The sequence below is a fragment of the Delphinapterus leucas genome, chromosome 19 (genome assembly GCF_059928025.1).
Source record: "Delphinapterus leucas isolate spDelLeu-1000000601 "Yukka" chromosome 19, BTC_Dleu_Yukka2, whole genome shotgun sequence".
Classification (NCBI taxonomy): domain Eukaryota; kingdom Metazoa; phylum Chordata; class Mammalia; order Artiodactyla; family Monodontidae; genus Delphinapterus; species Delphinapterus leucas.
In genome coordinates, this window is record NC_143147.1 from 26823895 (window position 1) to 26851436 (window position 27542).

The window sequence follows — 27542 nt, forward strand, 5'->3', positions numbered from 1 at the left end:
TGAACAGGGACTTGTTTTTTTCTGTAAGGAAATACACTAAGTAACAGTGTTTATGTTTGCATGTTGGGACCAGTGGTCGTTTTTTCTTTGTTTTCACCTTTCTGTAGTTTATTGTATTTTGTAATATGTAATATCTTTAGGATAAAAAAAGGTTATTTCTAAAAGGATGCATTTGTAAGGAGGCTAAAAAAGCACACTGTAAAAACCTCAAGTTCCAGCTTTGGTGCTCAAACATTGGACAAGCTACTAAACTGCCCTGTGCCTCAGTTTCCCCATCTGTAAAATACAACTAATAATAGTATCTGCTCCTTAGTGTGAGGATCATATGAGAAGATGAGAACAGAAGCATTATACAGTATACATTAGAGGTTACAAACTGGTGTGTTTTGTTTGGCCCATGTTGTTGTCCAGCAGAATTTAAAGTTTGAATTGGTTTGCTACTTCTGAAATGTGGATATTTCACAGAGAAATTTGGATTTCTGGCTTCTCTTGAAACTTTTTAAGAAGTACAGGCTAGTTCGAAGAATCCCAACAGGCTACATAAGCTGCCATAATGTCTCGAACAATGAAATGGAGGAAATCCTTTATGCATGATTCAGTCCCTATGAAGACTGTCTCTCACCTGTAGCAACCATGCTTGCAAATCAAGTTAAGCAAGGCCCCATGGAGACAGAAGGACAGACTGAACTCTGGGGCTAGGCTCCATGTAACGGGAGCCGAGGGCAGAGATGGCCACATAAAGGGCCAGCTGAGTGGATGAAAGATTGGCCACCACGGCGTTGTGACTCCCTGCAACGTGTCTCATTATGACCATACTCCCTCACCTGTTGGTGGGTGTCTGCAGGTCCTGGCATGAGTGCACTGTGGGTCAGGGCCGGTGGTGGGGGGTGGCGGCCCACGACCCAGGTGGCCCTAGGACTCCCCTACCATGGAGAACCGGCTCTGGTATGACAACCTGGGGTGCTGCCATCAATACCAAGAAAGTACCCAGAATGCGGAGGACTTCCTACTCCTGCTCCTACTTCCTTCCTGCTGCTGGGCCTTGTTGTTCTTTTCAGCATTGGGATCAGCATGGCAACTACGGTCAGTGATGGTTGGGGACCACCAGAAGGGGTGAAGAGGGCTGAGGGTGGGAACCAGCTGCAGCCTGCACCTCCATCTGCAGGAACGGTCTTGGCTGGGACGGGGGGTGTGGGTAGAGAGCCTGGACCTCATTTTCACCCACCCCACCCCACCCCACCCCAGGTATGGCATGGGCTCCAGAATGCCTTAGAGAAGACCATCTATTGGATTAATCAGAAAAGTAAGTACGGAAGACAGGTAGGGAGCACTACAACCCCGCTACTCCCAGGGACCTAGAAACCCAGGCCCCCAGGTTCCCAACCCTGAACTCTTCAGACAGTTGCCCTGCCCTCACAGACTCTTGCCTCCACCAGATGAAAACTCACAGGTTTGTGAAAGTTCCCCCAAACATCCTCCAGCCAAGGCCCAAGACGTCCACATCCACTGCACCCTGGACCCTGTGGAAGTGAAGATGTCCCAGCCCACTTGCTACTCCCTGTCCTCCTAGCATCATCTCCGCAACCTTAGCCGCAGCTGCAGCCGCCACCCCTGCAGACACCAGTGGAGGCCGAAGAACTGCAGACAATTCCCCTACAGCTGCTCAGGCTTCCGTAGGCCACATCGCAGCCACGAGATGTCACAGCTGTGACCGATGCCCTCCTTTGATCGGGAGGACCCGGACTTCTACCTGGAGGAGGAGGAGGATCTTTCCTTCCCACAACACAAGTGCCCGTGGGGGTGCTGGAGAGGGCTCTACCTGCAGATGGGCCTGCCTTCCAACATGGGCCTCTGGGGCTGTGAGGGTGGGATCCTGGCCAGCCTGCCACTACCCTGTCTCTACCAGTTGCCCGAGCTGTGCCATATGGCCAAGTGTGTGGAGGCCAAGTCCGAGCTAAGGCTTCAGTCCTTCGGGGCCCCCTGCTCACCATCCCATATCTGGGGCAATGTGGAGGCTGACCAGTGGACCTCATCTCCACCACGTCCCCGACGGCTGCCCCCTAAACCCTCGTGGACCCCTGGGGGGCACAGCACTTACCCCTCAAGTGGTCAGCTCCCGTATGACTCCTGGGATCAGCGGCGGCCTGGTCTGGAGTGCTCTGAGACTCCATCCGTTCTGGTGCCTCGGGGCTCCACACCGGCCCATGGACGGAACCTCCACAGCTGTGCTAACAGCCAACCCAACCGCAGGCTGCACCTCTAAACGGGACACTTGACCTGCTCCCGGGATACCCACGAGGTTTGGCGCCGGGCGGCCGAATGGGCCGAGAATCTGCCTGTGCGGACCCCTCTGGCCACCTCCTCCTCCCTCACGGTGCTGGCCGAGGCCTCGTACCAGCGGGCCCCAGCTCCCAGCTCAGTGCTCTTCCTCCGCCCCTCCCAGCCCCTGCCTGACGTCCAGGCTACCGATCACCCTCCACCCCCACCCACCTTCATGCCACTCAGGAGGAACCCGCGGGGCATTGCCAACTACCAGGTGCATGACAGCCTGGAGCTGAAGCGGCAAGTGCAGGAGAGCCAAGCGCGGGACAACTCGCTGTTACCTTCCACCTCGGCCTCGAGGCCCTCACTTCATGGATGCCAGACTGGGTAAATGAACTGACCAGTAGCAAATGGGGCCGGGGCGGGAGTGGGGGCAGCAGGGCATGGAGAGAGGAATAAGGAGTGCCAGAGTCCAGGAAACCCTGGTGGTCGGTGGCTTGGAAGTACCAGTCCTTCTACCAGCCTGGGTCCCTGCCCTTGGCTTCCTGCCATAAGAAGCCAGTGTCCCCTTCTTGGCCTGAGGGTCCCCTTGGTTTAGTGGCCACAGTCCTGCCAGCAGGCCCCTCTTGGTCCTATACCATGCACTAAGTAGGTCTGCAGCTGCAGACTCCAAACCACTGGTCTCTGGGCACCTCCTCTGTGTCTCAGCTGTCCCTGTCCCCAAAGAGCCTCGTACAAGAAGCTGCTTCCAAACTGGGGGGTTCCACATCTGGGCAGGTCCAGCTCCACGCCAAGTGAAGGGCATGAAGAAGGCTGAGGCTCTGGACTCCAGCCAGGCCTTGCACAGGGCTCTGAGGCCAAGGTCTTCCTAGTCTCAGGAGGGGCCATAGATGGAATGTGTCATTTGAACAAGTGAGTCAGCGGGTGGTGAACGAATGATTGACTGCTCGAGGGCAGGTGTGCCGGCCTACGGGCCCTGTTTGACTGTCCAGCCTCAGCTTACCTCACCCTGGTTACCAGGGAATGCCACTCTGGTTACCAGGGAGTCACCCTCCCTCACTGTGACCTCACTACCTGCCCCATTATGACCCAGCCTCTCTCCCAGATAAAGTGGAGGGCAGGGGCCCCAGGCAGTCCTGGGAGCCCTGGCCATGGGTGAGCGAACCTACTATGGAGCCAAGCCGTTCCCTGGCCCCATCCCCAGGAAATGCCAGGAGCAAGAAGACTCAGTTCTTCTGCTCCTGGTCAGCTTGATCTTCCTCATCGCGGGGATCCACGTGGTGACTATGGTAAGGGCAGGATCTGGGCAGCGGGGTTGGGGGAGCCCTGGGGCCTGAAGGGGCTGAGGTGGGAGGGCTGCTGGGATGTGGCCGCACAAGGGTTGGATTTCAGGGCTCACCCTGCTCCCGGCCTCCCCCCTCCCCTTCTTTCCTCAGCTCTGGAGGCATCTGAAGAGATTCTTGCAGGCACTTTTCAATCATCTTTTCCCCAAAGGTGAGTGGGCGCCAGCGTGAGCTCAGGGGATGTGGGCCTGTCCCCTTTCTTCTATCCCTGCCTTGATTCTCAGCCCCTCAGGAACCCAGGACCTGACCCATCTCGCCTTTCCCCGCAGACAAGGAAGCCAGCGGTGTAGGCAGCCATCGCATGCGCGGGCGCTGCTCCGTGGATCCCAAGAACCTGTGCTCAAGGGTTTCTTCCCGCTTCCGCCATCGCCCACGCTTCCTGCACGGGCACACAAAGCACCTTGACTCCTGGAAAGCAGACAAAAAAGATGAGAAGGCTTCTAAGTGCTGCTGGATGCCGCCTCAGTGTGGACGGGCTGGGGCTTCCACGGAGGCTCCACGGAGACTGTGGAAGGAGCGGGTAGTGGGAACTGGGAAGGCCCCTCCTGTCACAGCCTTAAAGTCCCAAGCCAACTTTTACTCCAGGTAAGAGACATCTTCCAAGCTCCGCAGGATGAGCAAGGTGGACGTGGTTCCACTCCACCTGCCCCAAGAGAGCAAGACTAAGACCCCACACTCTGACACAGCTCAGGCCCCAGCCCGGGCCCAGACCCGCCACCCAATTCAGGCCACTGCGCATGCACCTGCTAAGGCGCAGACCTTCTCCTCAGCCCTCCCCACTGAGCACCCCCACCCCGTCAGAGACCTGCTCCCGAGACCACGCCCATGAGCACACTTCCGCCTGGGCCCAGGCCTTCTCCCTAGTGCACCCCACTGGGAACACTCCTGTCAAGGCCCACACCTTCTTCTCCACCTACCAGTCTGAGCACGCCCCACCTCAGTCCCAGATTTGCTCCACGTTCCACCCCCCTGCGCACACCAGCCCGCAGGCCCAGACCCCCTCCCCAGCCCTCAGCCCTGAGCACAGCCCTGCCCAGGTCCATGGCCCTGAGCATACCTCAGCCCATACACCAGCCCGGGCCCAAGCCCAGGCCCCCACACGTGCCTCAGCCCAGTCCCTGGGCCACACTTCTGTCTGCACCCTGACCCATGCTCATCTGACCTATACCCATGCCAGCACTCTGATCCCTCCCCCACCTTCTGCCCATGCTACTACTCCTGCCCTAGCCCCTACACCGGCCCCTGTCCCGATCTCTGCCACAACCTCTGTCCCAGCGCTGGTCATGGCCCTGAGGACCACTCCAGTCCCTTCCACCACCACTACCCACATCCTAGATACTATTCTCTCTACCATGTCTGCCTTCAGCCAAGGCCTCTCCTCCGGCCGTGTGGTCTGCGATGCCCGCAGGGTAAAGCAGAAGTGATTCCATGTGTGTCCCCCTCAGAACTCTGGGTATTCCAGAAAGGACTTGGGTACCCTCTCCAGGCCCCAAGAGGGGCATGGTCTGGTGAGCTCTGGTACAGCTGAACAAACACTCAAGCAATGTAGTGGGGACAGTGCTAAGCCCTCCACAGCATCCATACTGGGTTACCTGGAGTTGGGGAATATGGAATGGAAGATCTCAAATGATGCCAAAGACAAATTTGTACAGTCCAAGACCTTCCCTTACTGCAGCTTCCTTCCTTGCAGATCTGAGAAGAGAAACACGGACCCCCAGACTCCAGTCTACCCCAGATTCCCGTACTCCAAGGATGCTGTACCTTCTCAACCTTGCTTCCATTCTCCAAACAGTGCCCAGAACTCACCATGCAACATGCCTCCACCATGCACTCTTTATCTACCGCTTGTTTCTCCCAGATCCTGGGTCCTTCATCAACACAGCAAGCACCAGAAGCCCTCCACCTTATTACAACCCCCCACCTTTCCCCCAACCTACAAGTCATCTCAGTCTGTCCTCTCTTCCCAGGGCCCCATCCCTCCCCAGTTATCCACTACTTCCCATATCCCAAGCCAGGCCCAACCCCCTGAACTTCATGAGAGCCTAGGCCTCAACCAAGGCTCTGTCCTCCCAAGGACCCCAGGACCTTCCAAAGTCTGCAGTATTTCCAGAAACCCAGGCCTTACCACAAACCCAGGCATCCACAACAGTCCAGGCCTTATCCAAGACCCAGGCCTCCCCAAGAACACAGGCCTTGCTCAAGATCCAGGCCGCCACAAGCATCCTGGCTCCCATAAGGGTCCAGCGCTTACTCAATACTCTGGCTTATCCCAGAAATCAGGCCTCCATTATAACTCATGCCTTATCCCAAATCCTGGCCTCCACAAGGATGCAGGGCAGCACATACCATGGACTTCTATTCCACCCAGTCAGAACTCCTGCTCTCCCAAGGCTCAGGTGGCCTTCAATGACCTGCTAACCTTCTCAGAGGTACCTGTGCTGATTGTGCTGCAATCACCCTCCCGGCGAGTAGGCAGCCAAGAACGGGTGTACCACCCCATGGATACAGTTCCTCCAGCCTGCCAGAGTTATCGCCAGACATCTATGCCTCCCAAAACCAGCTGGAAGCCCTCCTGTCCTGGGTCAGGCACCCGGCTCGGGCATGTAGTCTTTGACGCTCGCCAGAGACAGTTCAGAGCAGGCAGGGACAAGTGAGAAGCTCTGTCTCCCAGGCGCCTTCACCGAGAGACATCCAACAACTCACCGGAGACCATCAAGGAGTGGGGATACCAGTGTGTGATGAGCAACTTAGCAAAAGAGGGGACAGATATGCATGAGGAATAAAGAGACAAGAGAAGTGTTCTGTGGTTGTTTGAGGACATCCACCCCAGCCCCATCCCACAGGGCCTGATGAGGACCTAAGCTATCCCTGCTTTCCCTCCATCGCTGTCTCGCTGAATCTGTCATCCCCAAGGCCCTAGAGCTTCATTGTCAATTACAGTAGCCACTAGGCAAATGCCTATAGAATGTAAATTAGTTAAAATTAAGGAAAATTAATTCTGTTAAAAATTAAGTTAAAAATTCTCTTCCTCAGGGAACGGAATTTCCCTGGCATCCAATTCTGTTCCCTGGCGGTCCAGGTGTTGGGACCTGGCGCTTTCACTGCTGTGGCTGGGGTTCCATCTCTTGTCGGGGAACTCAGACCCCGCAAGCTTCATGGTTTGGCCAAAAAAATAAAATTCTCTTCCTCAGTGCCATGACCTTTTAAGTGCTCAGTAGGCACATGGAGCCAGCGGCTACTCTATTGGATGGCACAGGTTTAGAACATTTCCATCATCATGGAAAATGCTATTGGAGAGCAGTGCTTTAGAGTTTAGAGCAATTTTCCTTTCCCTGTCACCCACCTCCAGCATCTTAAAGCTCCCCCAGAGCCCAGAGAACTTAGCTCTTTTTAGGGTGGCTCAGAAGCCACCCTCTGGGGAGGAGGTAAGATGTGGGGGTGGACAGCCAATGCCTGATTTCCCCAGACTGTGAGAAAGAGCCCAGGCTTCAGTTTTCCTCATCTGGTCTCTTGGGTCACGACCAGATGTATGGAAACTTGCCTCCCTCGTTCTGGGCTGTGTTTAGGGCTCTTGGTTACTGACCGAGAAGACCTCTCTTTGTCAGTGACTAGGAAAACTTGTGTTTTAGGCTGCCCAACTTGAGCCCTGGATTGTGAGGGTCCCCTCCTTCATAGGCCTCTAAATTTTTCAAGGTGTCTCCACTTAATTTTCTTGCCCATGGACTTAGGCCTAGTTCACTGTGGTGACAGACCCCTGGGAAAAAGGCATGTAAGAATTCCTCGTCCAGTATGCATTGTTCTAATCTCTGAGCGTGTCTCTGGTGTCCTATCATTCTGTCCTATCATTCTGGCTCCTAGTTTTAGCCTGGACGTAAGCTGTGTCCATGAGAGCACTGGTCGCTGAAAGCCATTTCCTTCCCCTGATAAGTTTTCATTGCCCTGCCCTAGCCCAGCTGGTGTTTCCTCTGGACTTGATTTTCAGTCCTGATAACTCTTCTGTATACACACATAAGCTGTGAGATTCCAAAGTGTTTTCCCTGCCACCACTTGTTTGACTGAGGTCGGCAACACTAATATGTCCCTTCCTTGAGTCAGATGTCCAGCCCTGGATCACTACATGCACACTATCGGTGTGTTCTTGTCTAACGTTACCACCACCGATTCCAAGGAGATATGTCCCAGCTGGAGAGCCCATTTCCAACAGCTCTCTGGCTGAGCTCTGACCTTGGACAAGTCATGTGCAACCTTTCTAGGCTTGCGGTCTAATCTCTAAAGTGAAGTTACAATTGCATGCAAGAACCATTCTAGATTTAAATGACCAGGGCTCCTCTACTCCCAAGTGAGATATAGAGTCCCTTATTTCTCCGCATGCCCTAGAGTATGTCCCTCATTATGGTTTCCTATTCAGATCCATCCTATTAGGCCTGTGTTCTAACCCCAAGGAGTGTTCGTGCGGTTCACTTGGGCTTGTAAAGACACAGAATAGTTTATCATAAAGACACAGAATAGCGTATCTCCATAGAAACTACAACTTCCATCAGGCACTACTTCAACGGAACAGGGAAGGATGTGGGGGCGTGGCCCAACGCCCTGGTAGCTTTGAAGACAAACTACAACTCCCAGGATAGCCGCGAGATCTCTGCAGAGTGAAAGGAGTGACTGAACTCTGACTAGAGGCCGGGCTGGTCCGGAACCACCCTGACAGTCTCCAGAAAGGGGCGTGGTTATAATTTAGGGGTGTGGCCTTACAGGCAGCAGGAAGTAGTTACCTGTTCAATCTTCCTATCCATTCTCTTCCCAGCCTTTGTAGCTAACCTAAGAGGGAAGTTGCAAACCACTAGCCTCTTCTGAAAAGAGGTAAGGGGGACGTAGACAAGGTGCAGCAAAGGAGGTTACTGCATTCGTTAGGAGGGCCCAAACAGTTACTTTCTACCTGCTGAGTCAGGTGAACCGTTCCATGGGAGTGGGGACTAGCATATGAGAAAAGGGCAAGGACGGAGGAGGTATTTATTTGTTCTCTTTCAAGACTAAATTCAGGGCCCTTCATCTGCAGACCCATTGGCGGACTGTGTATTGGGAACCCTCTTGGCCTCTGGAAGAGAAAAGAACTGGGGTCAGTTTTCTGCAGCAAAAGGTACGGCCCGTCTTGGCTTCCTCCCGTCTGTGTATTTCAGGGTGCCCCGCGCATGGTCCACGCAGCCCGCAACGCGGGTGTCACCACCATCCTCCTGGCTACGCCCGGGCCCCCGCGCCGCCTCCTGCTTTTCGACTTGATCCCCGTGGTGTCCATGGCCGGCTGGCCCCAGGGGGCTCAGAGCCACTCGTGGGCTGGCCCGCTGGCCTCAGAGTCGTCTTCCTTCTTCCTGGTGCCCGGCGGCGGCGGGAGCGGCACCGAGCAGCCGGATGCCTCCGGTTGGCAGCTTTGCTTCGCCCGCCAAGAGCTGGCGCTCAAGACTCGCATACCCATTCCCCTGTTGCAAGCGCACGCGGCGGACCAGGCGCTGCTGCGCCCTCTGGTGGCCAGGACTAGGGTCACGGCGCCCTACCTCCTGTGGACGTTGCTCTACTGGGCCTGTGAGCTGTTGCCTGTGCTCTATCTGGCGGGAGCCTAGAATGCCAGCGCCTGGTGCCTAGGGCCGCTGGATGAGCTGGGCCAGTTGCTCAAGGCTGGGGCGCTGCCCCACTATTTTCTGAGTGGCCAAAAGTTCCGTGTGGGGGAGGGCGCAGCTTCGCTGCTCAGGCCATTGGCCCTGCCTTGCAGGGACCCTGCCTGCGCCCTGCACCCCTCTGTGCAAGAGGCCAAGGCTGCAGGCAAGGGGGGTGGATTAGACGACGTGGGAGGCAGGGTCAGTTAAAGATGCTGTTCCTACTAACCTGGAAGGTGCTTCTGTTGGCCAGCGGGATGTGGAGGGGACTGCTTTCCCCTCACCTGGGAGACAGGCTGAGCACTTTTGGCCCAAAGAGCCCATTCTAGAAGGACTCCTCGCCGGTTCCTCCGCTTCTTCCTACCCTCCTCCTGCCACATCCCTGGCACAGATCATTCCATTCTGGCCTCTCCACTTTCCAAATCTGTGGCCAGCACCCCTCCCACTCTGGTGCAGCCTCTGGCATCCATCTCCCTCCAGTTCTTATGGTCTTTTCTCTTAGGAGTCAATCGGGATGGGGGTAATATATTTGCTGAAAAAACGTGTAAAGTAGAAAGGTATGGAGACCAGGGACTGACAAACTTGTCTCACAAAAAGCAGAGACATTAAGGAGGACGGATTTCACCCCAGGATAGACCTCACCACCACTGCTATCTCTTCAGTTATTCCCGCCACCTTCCTCATCCAGTTCTGTCCTCCATCCTGGGCAGTAGTGTCCCTTTCTCCATTCTCGGGGCATCTGCCATTCCATCTATCTAAGCCCAACCTCTCCCACCTTCCAGAGTTCCATTCAGCGGAGTTTCCTCCTTGTCCCTCCTCCTCTGAATCCCGAGACATGCGAGATATGCGGCTTTGCCTGGGCTCCTCCTGTCTCTAAGACCGTCTCCACTCCCTGCCTCCAAGGAACCCCGGGGTTCTGCCGGCCCAGCCTCACCTCCCCCTCTTTCCTGGTATCTCGGCCCCCTGCCCCACCCCCGGACCGGCTCTCCGAGGAGGGGGGAGAGGCTGTCGCTGCCACCGCCTCAGCTTCCCACAGCCGCTACCTCTGCCGCCGCTGCCGTCACTCGGTTTGGTCCAGCCGTCAGGCCCAGTGCTCACTTCGCCAGACGAGGGCGCTCTGCGGAGGCACACTCACTCCTTCCTGGGTTCTGGGACGCCTAGCCAGGCGTGGGGGGAAGCTCCCCTTGCGGGTTACAGGGAGAGTGGAACCTGGAACCGGAGCCAGCGCCAGCCGTGCCCGGATCGACAAGACCAGACAGGTTGAGGGGCGTCAGGGAAGGAAGAGGGGGCGCTATAGGCAGTCCCAGGGAGGACAAGGAAACCCTGTCACAGAAAGCTCTGATGCGCTCTGACTTATAGTGGGTCTGTTCACATTTGGGGACCTGTGACAACGTGGGTGTGCTCCTCTCTCGAGGGCTTGCTGGATTGGAGGGCGTGGGATCTAAAGAGCACCAGCTGTCCCTGAGGAAATTAGGGGTTGCCAGAAAAAAATAAAAAAGCCAAAAACCTATGCTCCTTATTCCGAGGTGACACAGGGCCCTCCAGACAACCACCTGGTGTAACCACTAGGAAGGGCGGATTTGGAGGTGACTTCAAAAGGAGTGGATGGTAACAAGGTGAGGAAAGGGGCTCAGCAGCTGGAATGCTGTGCCACTAGAAATGGGGGTGACTTGGTAAAAAGCAGTATCGTCCAGAGACATGGTCTGGGAACCTCTTCTTGCTGATTGGCGACCGTGTGGATATTTCAAGCCATAGTTTTTGGGGATTTCAGTGAAAAACAGTGGGGGATTCTTCACTTCGAGGGTGGCAAAAGAAAAGACACCAAGGTTGGGTTCTCCCTAGACACTGGCAGCACCCCAGCACGGGTGGGGTGAGCTAATATCCCCAAAGCTAAGGACCCACACCCTTAAAATTACAAGAGTGGCTTTGGCAGTAGTGCAGGGCCCTGAAATAGGGTGGAAAGGTGCCTGGGGATATTGGAACCACATCCTGGAAAATTTGAGGGTCTTGGCTTTGGGATAGTGTTAGTGGGGGAGAGGGACATTGCAGATCAGAGAAGGGGGAGATTTCTGTGGGGAGCAAAGGTCGAGGGTTGAGTCAACTGAGAGGTACATAGGCTGCTGGGTCTGACGAAGCTACCACGAGGCCCAAGGGTGGGAGCTGGTGCCCGGGATGAGGTCGTCTAGGGCTTATCCTCAGGTCCCGTGGGTGAGGCGGCGAGTCGGACCGGAGAGTCAAGAGCATGTGCTGGTGAGCTAGCGGGTTTCTCCTGGGTGGCCCAACGTGCTCTGGGAGCCTGCCGGGTTTGGGGTGCCTCCCCCTAGGGCACCATGCTGGCACTGACCAGCAGCCTGATCTGGCAGAAGCGGGAGGTCCAGCAGCCCGGGGGCAGCCGGCCCGTGTTGGCGCAGTGGCGCGTGTGTCGCCGCAGCACCAAGTCCCTTTGCCAGAAGCAGCTCCTCATCCTGCTGTCCAAGGTGCGACTGTGCGGGGGGGCGGCCCGCGTGACTGGACCGCTGCCCATGTGGGTGCCTGGGGAGGGGTCTCTGGGCCGTCAGCCTCTCCGCCTGGGATGTTGAGGCCAGGGACTCGGAATAGCAGTGCCCGACTGACGGGGACTCCCCGAAAGTGAAAGGAGGTGGGCCTGGATCACAAACTCTTGGCCAGACGATGCCTCAGTTTCCCTTGTCTCGTGCCCATAACTCCGAGTCTCCTCGCTTTCGAGGCCAAGGGGAAGGCTTGAGCGGCTAAGCCTGGTGCCCCGAATCCTGGAAGCTCCCGCTCGCCACGCCCTCCCAACACAGGAGTCTCCACCCCCACCACCCTCTGCCTATGTGCCGTCTCTCACGATTCTTTCAATGCCCAGTGGAGGGGGCTGAGGAATCCAGACGCCTGGGTCACCCCGAGGGTTTCTGCGGCTCCGGTCGCCCCGTCCCTGTCCCGGTTCTCCCGCTCCTCCGAGCCTTGGATCCATTCCTCCTCGTCTAGCTTGCCTGGCTCGGTACCAATCTCCCCAGCTCTCCCCTGGGTGTCCTTGCAACTACCTCGCCAGTCCTTCCCTCTGTGCATCCCCTCCCGTGACCTGCACTTCAAGAAGGGAGCTGTGCAATCCCCCACGACCGACTACACAGCTGAGAAATCGGGCCCCACGGGCTCAGGAGACCCTCTGCCACGAGGAATTCAGACACACTACACGGCTGGATGCCCGCACGGAAACTGGAGGTTGTACCATCTACGAGGGGGTCCCGGGATCTTGGCCGCAAGCGCCAGGTGAGGAGAGTGGTGAGGGTTAGCCTGTGGTCCCCGTCCTGGTGTGACAGGCGGGAAGTCCCTCTGGCCTCGCTCCCATCCGCTTTCAGCTCCCCTAGGGGGAGACCCCCCACCACCCCATTGGCATCCTCCTACCCCCACTGCCGGCACTCCGCTGTGGTACGGTCAGCAGCCCACCCTTTGTGTGGGACCGAGCGCCCACGTGTGTCAGCCAGCCTCACCAGCTCCCTGGCCCCCTCCCACATTTCCTTGGTTTGGTACTGAATACCCCCCATCCCAGGCGGCTTACCTGGCTGAAGGGGAGAGGCTGAGCCTCAGGGAGGGCTGGCCCCCTGTGAGCCAGCAGACTGACAGACACACAGACAGACAGACAGACAGGTGGGTGAGTTTCAGACAGGCCGGGGCTGGGCCAAGGCGAGGACCACACAAAGCGAGCTGCAGCTGCAGCAGCAGGTGCTGAGTCAGCGTCAGGCCCAGTCCCAACCCCACTCCTGAGGGGGCGCCCCTACCCTGGGGTCACCTTAATGCCCCCCACATTCGCAAACACACTGCCCTTTCAGCAGCTCTGCCTGTCTCCCTTTGTCCTCTGCGTTTCCATGTATCTCTCCCCTTCCTCTTCCTTCTTCTCCCTTCCCCCCATTCTGGTTGAGCTGTAGAGTAGGAATTAAGCCTTTAAATAAGTTTCAATCAATTAAACTGAAAGCTGGTTAGAGGAAGCAGAAGGGACCCACACCCCAGCTTCCTCTGGAGTCAAAGAGAGGTGGGAGAGAGCTTGCTTACAGCGTCAGGGAGTTTGGGCACTGGGACCCTTTTCCTTCCCTCCATCCTCCTTTCTTTTCTCTCCTCTCATCCCGCCAAGTGTAGCAATGTTTCTGGGAACAGAGATGTCACGTTCCAAGATGAATGTCTCTCTCTCCAGAGCCTCAGCTCAAAGGCATGATCACCAAACTGTTCTGCCGCCAGGGTTTCTACCTCCAGGTGAATCCCGATGGGAGCATCCAGGACACCCCAGAGTACACCAGCTCTTTCAGTGAGAGGGGAATCCAGCTGCTGGGTGGGAAGGGGGAGTGCAGGCCTAGGGGATGACAGTCCTATTGTGGCTTCAGGTTCTGTTGTTTTCAGTCTGGCTCTTTGACCCCGCAAAGAAGAAGTAGAACTGGGACCAGAATTGAGGGTGGGGGGCTCAGATGGGGATTGGAGGCTTGGGATACTGCTATCCCTTCTCTCCACCCCCTGCCCACTTCAACCTGATCGCTGTGGAGCTTCGTGTAGTCACCATCCAGAGTGTCAAGCTGGGTCACTACGTGGTCATGAACGCTGAGGGGCTGCACTACAGCTCGGTGAGACAAGGGGACAGAGTGGCCTGGAGTCAGGGGACTCCCCTAGGTACAGCCTTCCCAGCTACAGATATTTTGCAGCTCAGGGATTCCTTTCCCTCCATCTCTTGCCGACACCCTCTCCTCACTGCCTGCTCGAAAGCACCTCCTCTAGCGTCCCTCCAATCCCTTCCCCTCCAATAGCCTCCTAAATACTCCCAGGCTCTTTGAATGTCCAACTCTTACAACCTTTTTGGACCCCTGTGTCTTCTCCAACCTCCTCTAGACCTCATTATTACTCACTTCCCCAGAGTCATTCAGGATGCTGGGGAAGGATTCAGTAACTCCTCCAAGCAGAAATTCCCTCCAGGTGCCCTGGATGGTGAGAGGTTGGGAGTAGAGCAGAGAGAAGTTATCTTCTTATCCCAGGCCCCCAGAAGTCTAGTTCCCGGCCCTCGGGGGGCCACCAGACTCTTCCTCATGCTCCCTTTCTCCCAGTTCCTGCGTGGACTCAGAAGTTGGCTCTCCCAGTCTCAAACGTATGGATTATATCCTGCCTTGTTCTTTCCAGGGCTCCCTTCTGTTCAGTGATGTGTCTTTTTGTCCTTCTGTCTGTGTGTGCCTTTCTGGGTCTTTGTCTCCTCAGCCTCATTTCACAGCTGACTGTCGCTTTAAGGGGTGCATCTTTAAGAATTCCTCTGTCGTGTACGCCTCTGCTCTCTATGGCCAGCGTCGTTCTGGCCGGGCCTGGTACATGGGCCTGGACAAGGAGGGCCGAGTCATGAAGGGAAATCGAGTCAAGAAGACCAAGGCAGCTGCCCAGTTTGTGCCCAAGCTCCTGGAGGGTGAGTATGGACCCCCAGGGAAGAGGTGGACCACATGGGACGGTATTGACCTTGACATGGACATTTAGGGACACACAGCTAAGGGCCTATAAGTGTTGTAAGAGGACACATGCTATGACAGGTCAAGCCAGGAAGGCTTTGGCCTTTGGAGGTTTGGGAAGCTCTCCTTCTGTGGGTTCCCAGAGGAGGAGTGTAGGGGAAGGGAGCCCTTTCAGAGCTCTCTTGGTACCTAACTCTCCTTCCTGCTCCTCTCTCTCCCCTTCACAGTGGCTGTGTACTGGGAGCCTTCTCTCCACAGTGTCCCTGAGACCTCCCCTTCCAGTCAACCTGCCCCCTGCCATGTAGTCCCCGGACTGGAGGCTCCCTGCCCTCATCACCACCAGAGCCTCTCTCCCAGCCCTGTTTCTGGCCCTGCTGTCACCCCTGCTGCCACACTCATGTCCTGAGCAGCCACGTCCCTCCAGGTGCTCTACCCTGAGGGAGACTAGGGGCCGGCCATGACTTCCGGGGCTGCTGAGATCCTTAGATCCTTGGGCCCGTGAAAGGGTTCAGAGAGGAGGAAGTCTGACAATGGTCCTGGCTGATCACTTCTTTCCTTCCACACTCACACCCTACAAAGCCTTTTCCCGACATGGCGCGGGTGTTCCAAAACTGCCAAAACCAGGGCGTAAATCTTCCCTACCCCAGGCTGAGCCACGTCCTGGAGCCCTTTGCCCTCTTCATGGCCACCAAGCCATAGACTTATAGGTCCACTGCAGCTCAGGATTAATTTCCTTCTTTCGCTACTCCACCTTTTGCGTTGTTCCTGACAGGTTCTGGAACACCAAACACCCCAGGCAGGGCCATTTCTGCACCCAGGGTCTGTGCTGGAACACAGCTATGCTGCCAGGCTCTGTTCTGGATCCATCAGGCTTCTGTCCTTCACCCAGATGGACCCCTGGTTTCCATCTAGAGAGAGGCTGGATTTGGGCCCTGTCCAGCTGTTGGTCTTGGCCTGAATTGGGCCAGTCTCAAATCACCACACGTTTTAACTTTCTTACCCCAGAGACACCCAGTACCAGAGCGTGGTGCTCTAGACACATACGGAGCCATACTTCCTTCTGAATCTCAGCTCTAGGACATAGACCCCGACACTCAGCACTTCCCTCTAGGATGGAACTAGAGCCTATATAGGCATGTTATTGGTCTAGAGTAAGAGTTCTAGATCCACGCTCCCACCTTCTCTCATGATACCTCTTAAGCAAGAGCTCTGCTAAGGACCCAGCTCTGATTCACAAAGAACTAAGCTCTTCATGGATCCTCCAGAACTTCTTGTTTTCCCTAGACAATTTTCCTAAAATCTTATTCTTCCTATTGAATGCTAAACTTATTTTTTACATGCATTTTCTAGCTCCTGCAACTCAGCTGGGGTCCTTCCAGGGAACAGAGGCTGAGGAATGACAGGGGAGTTTTCTAAGGAATCGCTGGCTCATAGAAGGGCAGCTAGGATGGGAAAGTGGGCAGGACCAGGGCATGACTGGAACTGTGCCTGAGTTGGGGGGACATGAACACTTGGCTACCTCAGCAGGAATTCCTTCCAGGTCCCCTTTAAAGCTGAGGTCTTTAGGGTAGTGGGTCTAGAATAAAAAAGACAAATGGGACATAGCTTTGACCCCCCTCAAATGAGGAGACACCAATTCAGCAATAAGTCCCACCCTTCTCCCCTACATGTCAGGCCAAGGAGGGTGAGGGCCTCTTGGTCTCTAGACCTCATACACCCTTCCAGCTTCTAACTGAATAGAACTTGCTTTACCTCAGCTGGGTGTTAGGTACCCAAAAAGACTCTGCTCCCCGGGGACCAGTCTCCACTCCATGCTTTCCCAATTAAAGACGATTCATACAATTGAAGTGTTGTCTGCCATCTGTGGGTAGCAGGTTTTGGCAGTCGTTCGGGGAGGGGTCAAGTCTCAGGGGCGTGGCGGGTAGGCTGGCGGCTGCCCCCCAATAACAGGTGCACATTCCTGGGCGCCTCGTCACATCCCCTGCACTGGCTGTCGTGGCGGCTCACCCAGGCTGACTCACTGAGCGACGCGGGTGTGCTATGACTCCAGGGGCACTGCTGCTGCTGCTGCTGCTGCTGGGGGCTTTGGTGGCTCCATTCGACCCGATTAAGTCTGGACCTCAAAGGGGCAGTGACAGGGCCAGAGGTCGTGCCCGGGTACCACGGCTTCACTCAGTTTTCTCCTCCAGGCGCCTATGGCTCAGAGGCGTAGGGCCGACTCCGCCAGAAACTTTGCTGCAGCTATGATAGCTCGGTGAGGCCGGTGTGGGAGGTGGGAGACTGTGTCGAGGTCAGCATTGGTCTCAGCCTAGCGCAATTAATCAGCCTGGTGAGGGCGCACGCAGGGAGTTGAGGTCTGGCCCACTAGCCAGCTGGGGGCCCTGGCATTAGGCAGGGTGGAACCCAGGGACAACTTGAGGTGGGGTCCGAGGCGAGGCCAGGCTGGGTGTCTGACAGGCAGTTAGTAGAGATTGGGTCTTAATCGGACTGATGGAAAAGCTGTGGGCGTGGCTGCTGGATGGGCCAGGATTGAGCCGGGCAGGATGGTGAACTGGCCTGTTGGCAGATCTCAAAGTGGAGCTGGGGCCGATGGACAGGCCGGAGAGCGGGCCTTGAGGCGGGGTCACAGGCTGGGACAGACCTTGGTGCTGGACAGGTTCAATAAACAACAGCGGGCAGAGATTCACTCCGGCCGGGCCCGGGACTGGTAAATGCACTGGCTGACTGTACGGCCAGCAGGAAGTTTACAGGATAGAGGCGGAACTTAAGCCAACGCAGTTTATAGGAGGTGGGCTTTGAACCCAAGTGGGTGCGACTCAGAGAAAGAGGGGAGTTTCCAGGGAGAGTTTACCCACCAAGCCCCTCATTTCACTACACTGACATCATATCTACCCTTTAAAATTTTCGCTTCTAGAACGAGAAGGATGAGGAGATGAGCCCAAAGGTCTGCTTAGACCTGGTACGGAGAATCCGGCAGGGTGGGAAAGGGCGGGCATCCCGTTGCCTTTACAATTTCCTCGAATGTTCCGCCCGGTAAGATTCTTTTTTTTTTCTTTTTTGCATCACGACCTCAAAAAACACATTTATAACTGAAACAGAAGCTTCAGGAAACAATACCTATCTTTACTATGGGAGCTGCATTCCATGCATTTTTCATTCTAAATTATTTTGAACCCTGGTTTGGGGCCACTCATTTCATTCCAGACCTATGAAAAGGGTCGTTAACTACAGTTTGAAAACCACTGTTTTAGACGCTAGCATGCAACTCCCTCGTTTTTACAGAAAGAAGAAATTGGGGCCCGATGAGAGAGAAGGGGAAATTAGTTGATAGGGTCCCAAAGAGTGCAGGTGGAGTCTTAAACAGAGCCCTGGCCTCCAGAACCACAGACCATGCCTGCGCAGCTCTCCTCCCTTGCATTGCCTCCCCGGGCTTCCTTCGCACATCCCAAGACTCCTTCCAGCCTCCAGCCCCAGACGGCCCCTCAGCCTCTGCTTCCCTAGGAGTGGACTGACTACAGGCTGAGCTGGGACTCTGAGGAGCAAGAGAGCATGGATTCACTCCGCATCACTGCGGAATCCGTGTGGCTACCAGACGTGGTGCTCCTAAACAAGTAAGGATGTTCCCAGAGTCTGGGAGGTGGGGCAGGGCCTCTGGAGGGGCGCGGCTTCCGGAGGGAGGGGCCTGATCCCAGATGAGAAGATTCTTTCCCGGCAGCAACGACGGAAATTTTGACGTTGCTCTGGACATCAGCGTCACTGTGTCCTCCGAGGGCTCTGTACGCTGGCAGCCCCCAGGCATCTATCGAAGCAGCTGCAGCATCCAGATGTCTGGGCCCCGCCTGGGAAGCTCAAGGCGCTCCTAGAAACCCTCACTCAGATATCCCTCCTTCATAATCCACATGACCCTCACGTCTCTCTTACCCTTCTGATTTTCCATTGAATTTCATCTTCTCTGTCCACTTTCATTGACTTCCAGTCTTCCTCAGTGACCGCCCCCCTCCATTGTCCATGACCTCCCCGCATAACCTTCTTATTCCTCTGTGACTCCACTTCTCTGTGATCTCCCACTGGTGATCCCTGTCTCCCTGTGACCTCCCCAACTCCCCCAGCCCTGACCAGCTCTCTGGCAGCTCTAGTGACTCTCCACTCCATCCAGGTCACCTACTTCCCCTTTGACTGGCAGAACTGCACCATGGTGTTCAGTTCCTATAGCTATGACAGCTCAGAAGTCAGTCTGCAGACCGGCTTGCGTCCCGATGGGCAGGAGTGGCAGGAAGTGCCCATTCATTAAGGCACCTTTATTGGTGAGTGGGCTTGGCTCCCATGTCCATGGGCTTTACGATTTCCAGTTTCTGACAGGCTGATAAATACACTCCCTCAGTGAGTCCCTGTGGGTTCAGCAAGATAGGCATAACTGTCTATATTTTGTGGTTATGGAAATTGAGACTTGCTCAAATTTATTAGAGATGGGTTGTCCAGCCCAGGGACCATAGCTAGCCCCTTATTACATCAGTGCCCACTGCTCTAGGATGTGGCAGAGAAAGCCATATCTGGGAATTCCCTGGCTCTCCAGTGATTAGGACTCCACAGTTTCACTGCTGAGGGCCCGGGTTCAATCCCACGTTGGGGAACTAGGATCCAACAAGCAGCGCCATGACGCAGTGAGGGAAAAAAAAAAAAAAAAGTAAATAAAGGAAGCCGTATCTGGCACAAACAAAGACTGGTTCCACATCTGTGTCACCTTCTCTTCTCCCCCCACTCCCCCCAAGAGAATGGTCAATGGGAGATTATTCACAAGCCTTCTCGGCTAATCCAGCCTCCAGTGGATCGTAGGGGAGGGGGGGAAAGACAGCGTGAAGAAGTCACCTTGTACCTCATCATTCGCCAGAAGCCTCTCTTTTACCTGGTCAATGTCATTGCCCCATGCATCCTCATCACTCTTCTGGCCATCTTCGTCTTCTACCTGCCACCAGATGCAGGTAAGAGGGGAAGGGGCCCAGCACTCCTTCTTACCAATAGCTCAGGTTCTTGCTCTTCACCCATAATACAGGGAAAGTTTTCCTGCCAACTCAAGCCTTCATGAACTGTGCTTCAGCAATCTCACCCAGGTTTTCCTTTCAGGAAGAGCCTTTGCCTCTGCATCCAGATTTCCCCTCCAACCTCAAGCTCTACCAACGCTCTGCTGCTCACTTCTCTGCACCCAGTAACTTCTGAACTCTTCCCTTCAGAATTCTAGGATCTCATCCTTGGAACTGCCACTCCTCTGACCAACAAACTCCCAGGCTCAGCTAACGCTTCCTTTCCCTTTCCCCATTCCTGGCATCCTCCCTCCCCCCCTTGTCAAATGCCGCCTACTAGTCCCTTAACCTCCTATGTCCCTTGGAAATAATAGCCAACATTTCTCTGGGAGACAGCACAATATGCTAACAGAGTAACCTTGGGCAAATTCCTTAATCTCTTAGTGTGCTGATGTGGAAATAGGACAGTCGTTGTCCCTCCCACACAGGACTATTTTGAGGATTAACTGAGTTAATAGAACTATGCCTGGTACTCTGTAAGCTTTGTGTAAGTGTAGGTATAGTCTTTTCTAATTTGGAGCACTTGCTATAAGATAATACAAATAATGTGTTACATATATTAACTCAGTTCTAATCTTCACAACTCTGTGAGGTAAGTACTGAATTGTCTGCCCGTTTCACAGAGGCTAAGTGAGTTTAAGTCATTCACCTGACATTACACAGAGAGAGGCAGTGTTGCTGTTCCAACCCTGCTTAGTACTAGTCTGATTCAGAGACTGATATCCTAAGCTCTCACATTCAAAACATGCTTTCCTGGGCGTTCCCTGGTAGCCTATTGGTTAGGATTCTGGGCTTTCACTGCTGTGGCCTGAAAAACAAAACAAAACCAAACAAAACAAACAAAAAACACACGCTTTCCTTCTCTCTGTAATCAAGCCCTCTCTCAGCCTAGGGAAGGAGAGTGATGCATCTCTAGAACACACTTCCACATGTAACTTCTCCTTCTTCCTGGAGCAAGGCAAATCTTGGAACCCAATATTACAGGACTAAAGTAGAACAGACCATAATAGTTACTTATTTCAATACCTTCCATGAAGTTTTCAGTGCCTGTTGTATGCCACAGTAATAACCAGTCACCTGGCATATTCTTATATACTTGGGTTCATTTTTAGATCCTTCGATTTGCTATATAGTTCTTGCTACAGGGGTTGGTCCACTCTCATTTGACAATATCTGTTGAACATCGGTAATGTGCAAGGCGCTGGGAATACACCAGTGAATAAAACAGACAAAAATCCCTGCTCTCATGGAGTTTATATTCTAGTGGGGACACAGTCAGCAAACATAATAAATAAACGCATTGGATAGTGTATTATTTTTTTAATTAATTAATTAATTAATTTAGGCTGCATTGGGTCTTTGTTGCTGTGCGGGGGATTTCTCCAGTTGTGGTGAACAGGGCCTACTTTCGTTGAAGTGCACGGGCTTCTCACTGCGGTGGCTCCTCTTGTTGTGGAACACAGAATCTAGGCGCATGGGCTTCAGTAGTTGTGGCACGTGGGCTCAGTAGTTGTGGCTGGCGGGCTCTAGAGCACAGGCTCAGTAGTTGTGGCGCACGGGCTTAGCTGCTCCGCGGTATGTGGGATCTTCCCAGGCTTTGGCTCGAACCCACGTCCCCTGCATTGGCAGGCGGATTCCTAACCACTGTGCCACCAGGGAATTCCTAGATAGTATATAAGGAGAGGTCAATCCCTAAGAAGGAAAAATGGGAAAAGTGTTTGTGGAGGATGAGAATGGGGCTAGGGGTTGCAATTTATTTATTTATTTAAACAGTTTTATTGAGAATAGTTGATTAACAATGTTGTGTTTCATTTCTGCTGTACAGCAAAGTGACTCATTTATACATATATATATTTTTTCATATGCTTTTCCACTACGGTTTATCACAGGGGTTGCAATATAAAAATAGGATGGTCAGTGAATGCCTCACTAAAAAGGGAATGTTTGATCAATAGTCGAACAGAGACTTGAAGGAAGTGAGAGAATGACCCTGGTAGATATCTGGGGGAAGAAATTAGCAGGAGGAGTTAACAGTGAGTGCAAAAATCTCTGAGGTGGGCGTGTGCCTTGCATATTCCAGAAATAGCCAATGAAGAAATAACTGAATGAAGTAAGCAAGAGAGAAAACAGTATGAGATGTAGTCAGAGAACTAATGGGAAGGCCTTGTAGACTTCAGTATGGACTTTTATGCTAAAGGCGATGGGAAGCCACTGGAGTGTTATGATCTGATTTACATTTTAATGGGGTCAATCTGGCTGCTCTGTTGAGAACAGTCAGCAGCGGGGCAAAGGATGAAGCAAAGAGGAGGCCTTTATAATAACTCAGATCTGAGGTAATGGTGGCTTGTGCCAGGATGGTAGTGGTAGATGTGATAAGTCATCAGTTTCAGGATATATTTTGAAGGTAGAGCCAACAGGGTTTGGTATGGATTGGATATGGGATGAGATAGAGGAGAGCTGAGAATGACTCAAAGGGATTTGGCCGGAGCCACAGGAAAGATCGAGTTGTCATTTGTGAACTGAGGAAGACTACGGCGAGAGTCGGTGGTGAGGGAATTAAGTTTTGGACATGTGAATTTCGAGATGTCTAGTGGACACCCAAATGGAGAGGTTAAGTAGGCAGGTGGATACAAGTGTGGAATTTAGGGGAATCAGTCCAGGTTGGAGGTATAAATGTAGGAGTTATTTGCATGCAGTTGGCCCTTCCAAAAGCCTGTCCTTGAGTGGGCTGGAAACACGGTCACTGATTATGCCAGGGAGATTGCTTTCTGGCAAAGCCTAATCCTTCCGCCTTCCCCTCTGTCCCCCAAGGAGGGAAGATGGGGATCTCGACCTTTGCCCTGCTGACCCTTCCTGTGTTCCTGCTGCTGCCGGCAGACAAGGTACCTGAGACCTCCCTGTCTGTCCCCATGATTATCAAATACCTCATGTTTACCATGGTCCTCATCACCTTTTCAGTCATCCTTAGTGTCGTAGACCTCAACCTGCACCATCGCTCACCCCACACCCAACAAATGCCCCTTTGGGTCCGTCAGGTAAGAAGATCTCCTCTCCAACCTGTGTTAACTCTCAATCCTAGTATTTGGCTTTTTGTCCAGGTATCGCTCCTCTCCCCCACCAACCTCAACCTTCCCTTTCACAGACCTGAGTGAGAACTACAACTGCCAGTAGAGTGTCAAAGTGCCAAGGTCTTTGGGTGTTGAAATGTTGCCCAATTAATTTTATCCTCCCATCATTGACGTTGCGTAGATCCCAGACTCTCTTCCTCAATACTGCCCATCGTGGGTCCCAGGGGAGCGTTCTAAGGGTTAGGTACTATCAGGGTGGAAGCCCTCAGAACTTTTCTTTCCAGTCAGGATGCCTCCTAACCCACTTAAGAACTCTTGGGCTGTGTAGTTGCATTTCATCTGTGGGACACATGCACGCATGCGCAGGAATGGGCACGTGCCGTGGGGGTGGTTGGCGGCTTCCCTTCTGGTCTGAGAGCATAAGAGCCCCCTCCAATACGCCTCTTCTTCTACTCTGCAGATCTTATCCACAAACTCCCTCCGTATCTGGGTCTGAAGAGACCCAATCCTTAGAGAGACCAGAAACCAGAGCCACCTCCTATACCTCTCAGGGATTCTCCAGGAAGTGGCTGGGGTCGAGGAACAGGTGTATATTTCATCCGCAAGCCACCAAATGATTTTCTCTTCCCCAAACCCAACAGGTAGTATCTACTCCCCATCGCCCACGTAGAAGGGAGAGGGAGAACTACAGTTCCCAGGAGACTGTGCGGAGGCAGGTGTCCTAAGCTCCGGGAGGATGTCGTGGTTGAGCATCATGGGACTTGTAGTATCCCTTCTGTTACCCACTTTGCACGGAGGTGGGAACTAAAGCATAAGGGAATAGGAGGAATTGCTGAAGGCTAGAGAGGTCGCCGCTCTCGGAGAGAACCTGAAGGGCACTCTAGCGTTTTGAAACCTGGGTGGGCGTTGGAGGAGGGAGTTGGGGCGGGGCCTAGTGCACCCACTCAGGCCGTCTTTGTGCCCTGGTCTTGGCCACACAGACTGGACTCTTCTAGGTTGCAGCCTGAACTGCCTGCCCCGGACCTGTGGCGATTTACCGATGGTCCACACCGGGCTGTGGGCCTGCCTCCCGAGCTACGGGAGGTCGTTTCCTCAGTCAGCTACATCGCTCAACAGCTGCAGGAACAGGAGGACCACGACGCAGTGAGTCCAAAGAGGGTGGGCCAAGGCAAGGCCTGGGTGGCCTTGGCTCCACCCACAAACGTAGGCTCCGCCCCCAGCACTCGATTTGATTTCTGATTGGAAGTTTGCCTCACTTGGTCCCACCCCGTGGTTTCCCACTTGTTCTTTACTCACCCCCGTCACCCGCAGTTTCGCTCTCTGCTATTCTGTGGGCCCGCCCTTTTCTCAAAGCCAGGGTAGGAGCACCTGGGTGCGGTACAGGGCCTTGGGGCCGCCTGCGCTGGGAGTCTGGAGCTCAGGAACAGTTTCCTCTTCCTACCCCCAGCTGAAGGAGGACTGGCAGTTTGTGGCCATGGTGGTGGACCGCCTCTTCCTGTGGACCTTCATCATCTTCACGAGCGTCGGGACCCTCGTCATCTTTCAGGACGCCACGTACCACTTGCCCCCTCCGGACCCCTTTCCTTGAGGACGAGAGGGCTGAGACCGAGGTCCTCGGCCAGTTGAATTGAGAGTTTGGTAGGACTCTCAAGTTCTATCCCTTTCTGCATCTTAACTCCTTCACTAGGAGTCCAATCCTCTCATCATTTCGTATCTAGGGAGGAAGCCCAAGTGGGACTGGGCAGATGGGGGCCTTGGGCCCACCTGAAATGCACTATCCGCTTATTTACTCTTTGGCTTCTTGAAGAAGCTCCATTGGATATTCACATCTAGGTTGGCAATGAATGGAACAAAGAACAAGAACTAGATTGTAAGCCTTCTGAGGGCAGGAACTATGTCTGTTCACTGTAATATCCTCAGCACCTAGCAGAGATCCTAACCTATACAGCCTGCACCTCTGGTTGAATGAACAGGGACTTGTTTTTTTCTGTAAGGAAATACACTAAGTAACAGTGTTTATGTTTGCACGTTGGGACCAGTGGTCGTTTTTTATTTGTTTTCACCTTTCTGTAGTTTATTGTATTTTGTAATATGTAATATCTTTAGGATAAAAAAAAGGTTATTTCTAAAAGGATGCATTTGTAATGAGGATAAAAAGCACACTGTAAAAACCTCAAGTTCCAGCTTTGGTGCTCAAACATTGGACAAGCTACTAAACTGCCCTGTGCCTCAGTTTCCCCATCTGTAAAATACAACTAATAATAGTATCTGCTCCTTAGTGTGAGGATCATATGAGAAGATGAGAACAGAAGCATTATACAGTATACATTAGAGGTTACAAACGGGTGTGTTTTTTTGGCCCATATTGTTGTCCAGCAGATTTTAAAGTTTGAATTGGTTTGCTACTTCTGAAATGTGGATATTTCACAGAGAAATTTGGATTTCTGGCTTCTCTTGAAACTTTTTAAGAAGTACAGGCTAGTTCGAAGAATCCCAACAGGCTACATAAGCTGCCATAATGTCTCGAACAATGAAATGGAGGAAATCCTTTATGCATGATTCAGTCCCTATGAAGACTGTCTCTCATCTGTAGCAACCGTGCTTGCAAATCAAGTTAAGCAAGGCCCCATGGAGAGAGAAGGACAGACTGAACTCTGGGGACTAGGCTCCATGTAACGGGAGCCGAGGGCAGAGATGGCCACATAAAGGGCCAGCTGAATGGATGAAAGATTGGCCACCACGGCATTGTGACTCCCTGCAACGTGTCTCATTATGACCATGCTCCCTCACCTGTTGGTGGGTGTCCGCAGGTCCTGGCATGAGTGCACTGTGGGTCAGGGCCGGTGGTGGGAGGTGGCGGCCCACGGCCCATGTGGCCCTAGGACCCCCCCCCCACCATGGAGAACCGCTCTGGTATGACAACCTGGGGTGCTGCCATCAATACCAAGAAAGTACCCAGAATGCGGAGGACTTCCTACTCCTGCTGCTGGGCCTTGTCGTTCTTGTCAGCATTGGGATCAGCATGGCAACTACGGTCAGCGATGGTTGGGGACCACCAGAAGTGGTGAAGAGGGCTGAGGGTGGGAACCAGCTGCAGCCTGCACCTCCATCTGCAGGAACGGTCTTGGCTGGGACGGGGGGTGAGGGTAAAGAGCCTGGCCCTCATTTTCACCCACCCCACCCCACCCCACCCCAGGTATGGCATGGGCTCCAGAATGCCTTAGAGAAGACCATCTATTGGATTAATCAGAAAAGTAAGCACGGAAGACAGGTAGGGGGCACCACGCCCCCGCTACTTCCAGGGCCCTAGAAACCCAGACCCCCAGGTTCCCAACCCTGAACTCTTCAGACAGTTGCCCAGGCCTCACAGGCTCTTGCCTCTGCCAGATGAAAACTCACAGGCTTGTGAACGTTCCCCCAAACATCCTCCAGCCAAGGCCCAAGACGTCCACATCCACTGCACCCTGGACCCTGTGGAAGTGAAGATGGCCCAGCCCGCTTGCTACTCCCTGTCCTCCTAGCATCATCTCCGCAACCTTAGCCGCAGCTGCAGCCGCCACCCCTGCAGACACCAGTGGAGGCCGAAGAACTGCAGACAATTCCCCTACAGCTGCTCAGGCTTCCGTAGGCCACATCGCAGCCACGAGATGTCACAGCTGCGACCGATGCCCTCCTTTGATCGGGAGGACCCGGACTTCTACCTGGAGGAGGAGGAGGATCTTTCCTTCCCACAACACAAGTACCTGTGGGGGTGCTGGAGAGGGCTCTACCTGCAGATGGGCCTGCCTTCCAACGTGGGCCTCTGGGGCTGTGAGGGTGGGATCCTGGCCAGCTTGCCACTACCCTGTCTCTACCAGTTGCCCGAGCTGTGCCGTATGGCCAAGTGTGTGGAGGCCAAGTCCGAGCTAAGGCTTCAGTCCTTCGGGGCCCTCTGCTCACCAACCCATATCTGGGGCAATGTGGAGGCTGACCAGTGGACCTCGTCTCCACCACCTCCCCGACGGCTGCCCCCTAAACACTTGTGGGTCCCTGGGGTAACAGCACTTACCCCTCAAGTGGTCAGCTCCCGTATGACTCCTGGGATCAGCGGCGGCCTGGCCTGGAGGGCTCTGAGACTCCATCCATTCTGGTGCCTCGGGGCTCCACAGCGGCCCATGGACAGAGCCCCCCACCGGCCCATGGACGGAGCCTCCAAAGCTGTGCTCACAGCCAACCCAACCGCAGGCTGCACCTCTCCACGGGACACTTGACCTTCTCTCGGGATACCCACGAGGTGCGGCGCCGGGCGGCCGAATGGGCCGAGATTCTGCCCGTGCGGCGCCCTCTGGCCACCTCCACCTCCCTCACGGTGCTGGCCGAGGCCTCGTACCAGCGGGCCCCAGCTCCCAGCTCAGCGCTGTTCCTCCGCACCTCCCAGCCCCTGCCTGTCGTCCAGGCTACCGAGCACCCTCCAGCCCCACCCACCTTCATGCCACTCGGGAGGAACCCGCGGGGCATTGCCAACTACCAGGTGCATGACAGCCTGGAGCTGAAGCGGCAAGTGCAGGAGAGCCAAGTGCGGGACAACTCGCTGTTACCGTCCACCTCGGCCTCGAGGCCCTCACTTCATGGGTGCCAGACTGGGCAAATGAACTGACAAGTAGCAAATGGGGCCGGGGGTGGGAGCGGGGGCAGC

The 27542-nt window shown here is 54.3% G+C and overlaps 1 protein-coding gene and 1 pseudogene across 1 annotated transcript; both read left to right on the forward strand.

The window, feature by feature from the left end:
* The first annotated feature begins 928 nt into the window (after positions 1-928).
* On the forward strand, positions 929-2662 carry LOC149744842 (uncharacterized protein SPEM2-like; annotated as a pseudogene).
* Positions 2663-13707: 11045 nt separating this feature from the next.
* Positions 13708-27503, forward strand: LOC149744843 (uncharacterized). Its single transcript, XM_089901760.1, is given in 14 exon segments — positions 13708-13860; positions 14483-14681; positions 16772-16878; positions 18223-18332; positions 18437-18497; positions 18878-18997; positions 19538-19700; positions 22611-22834; positions 23870-24010; positions 24315-24421; positions 25706-25901; positions 26064-26121; positions 26255-26899; positions 26902-27503. Coding segments are annotated over 14 exon segments (2886 nt in total).
* Positions 27504-27542: the final 39 nt, after the last annotated feature.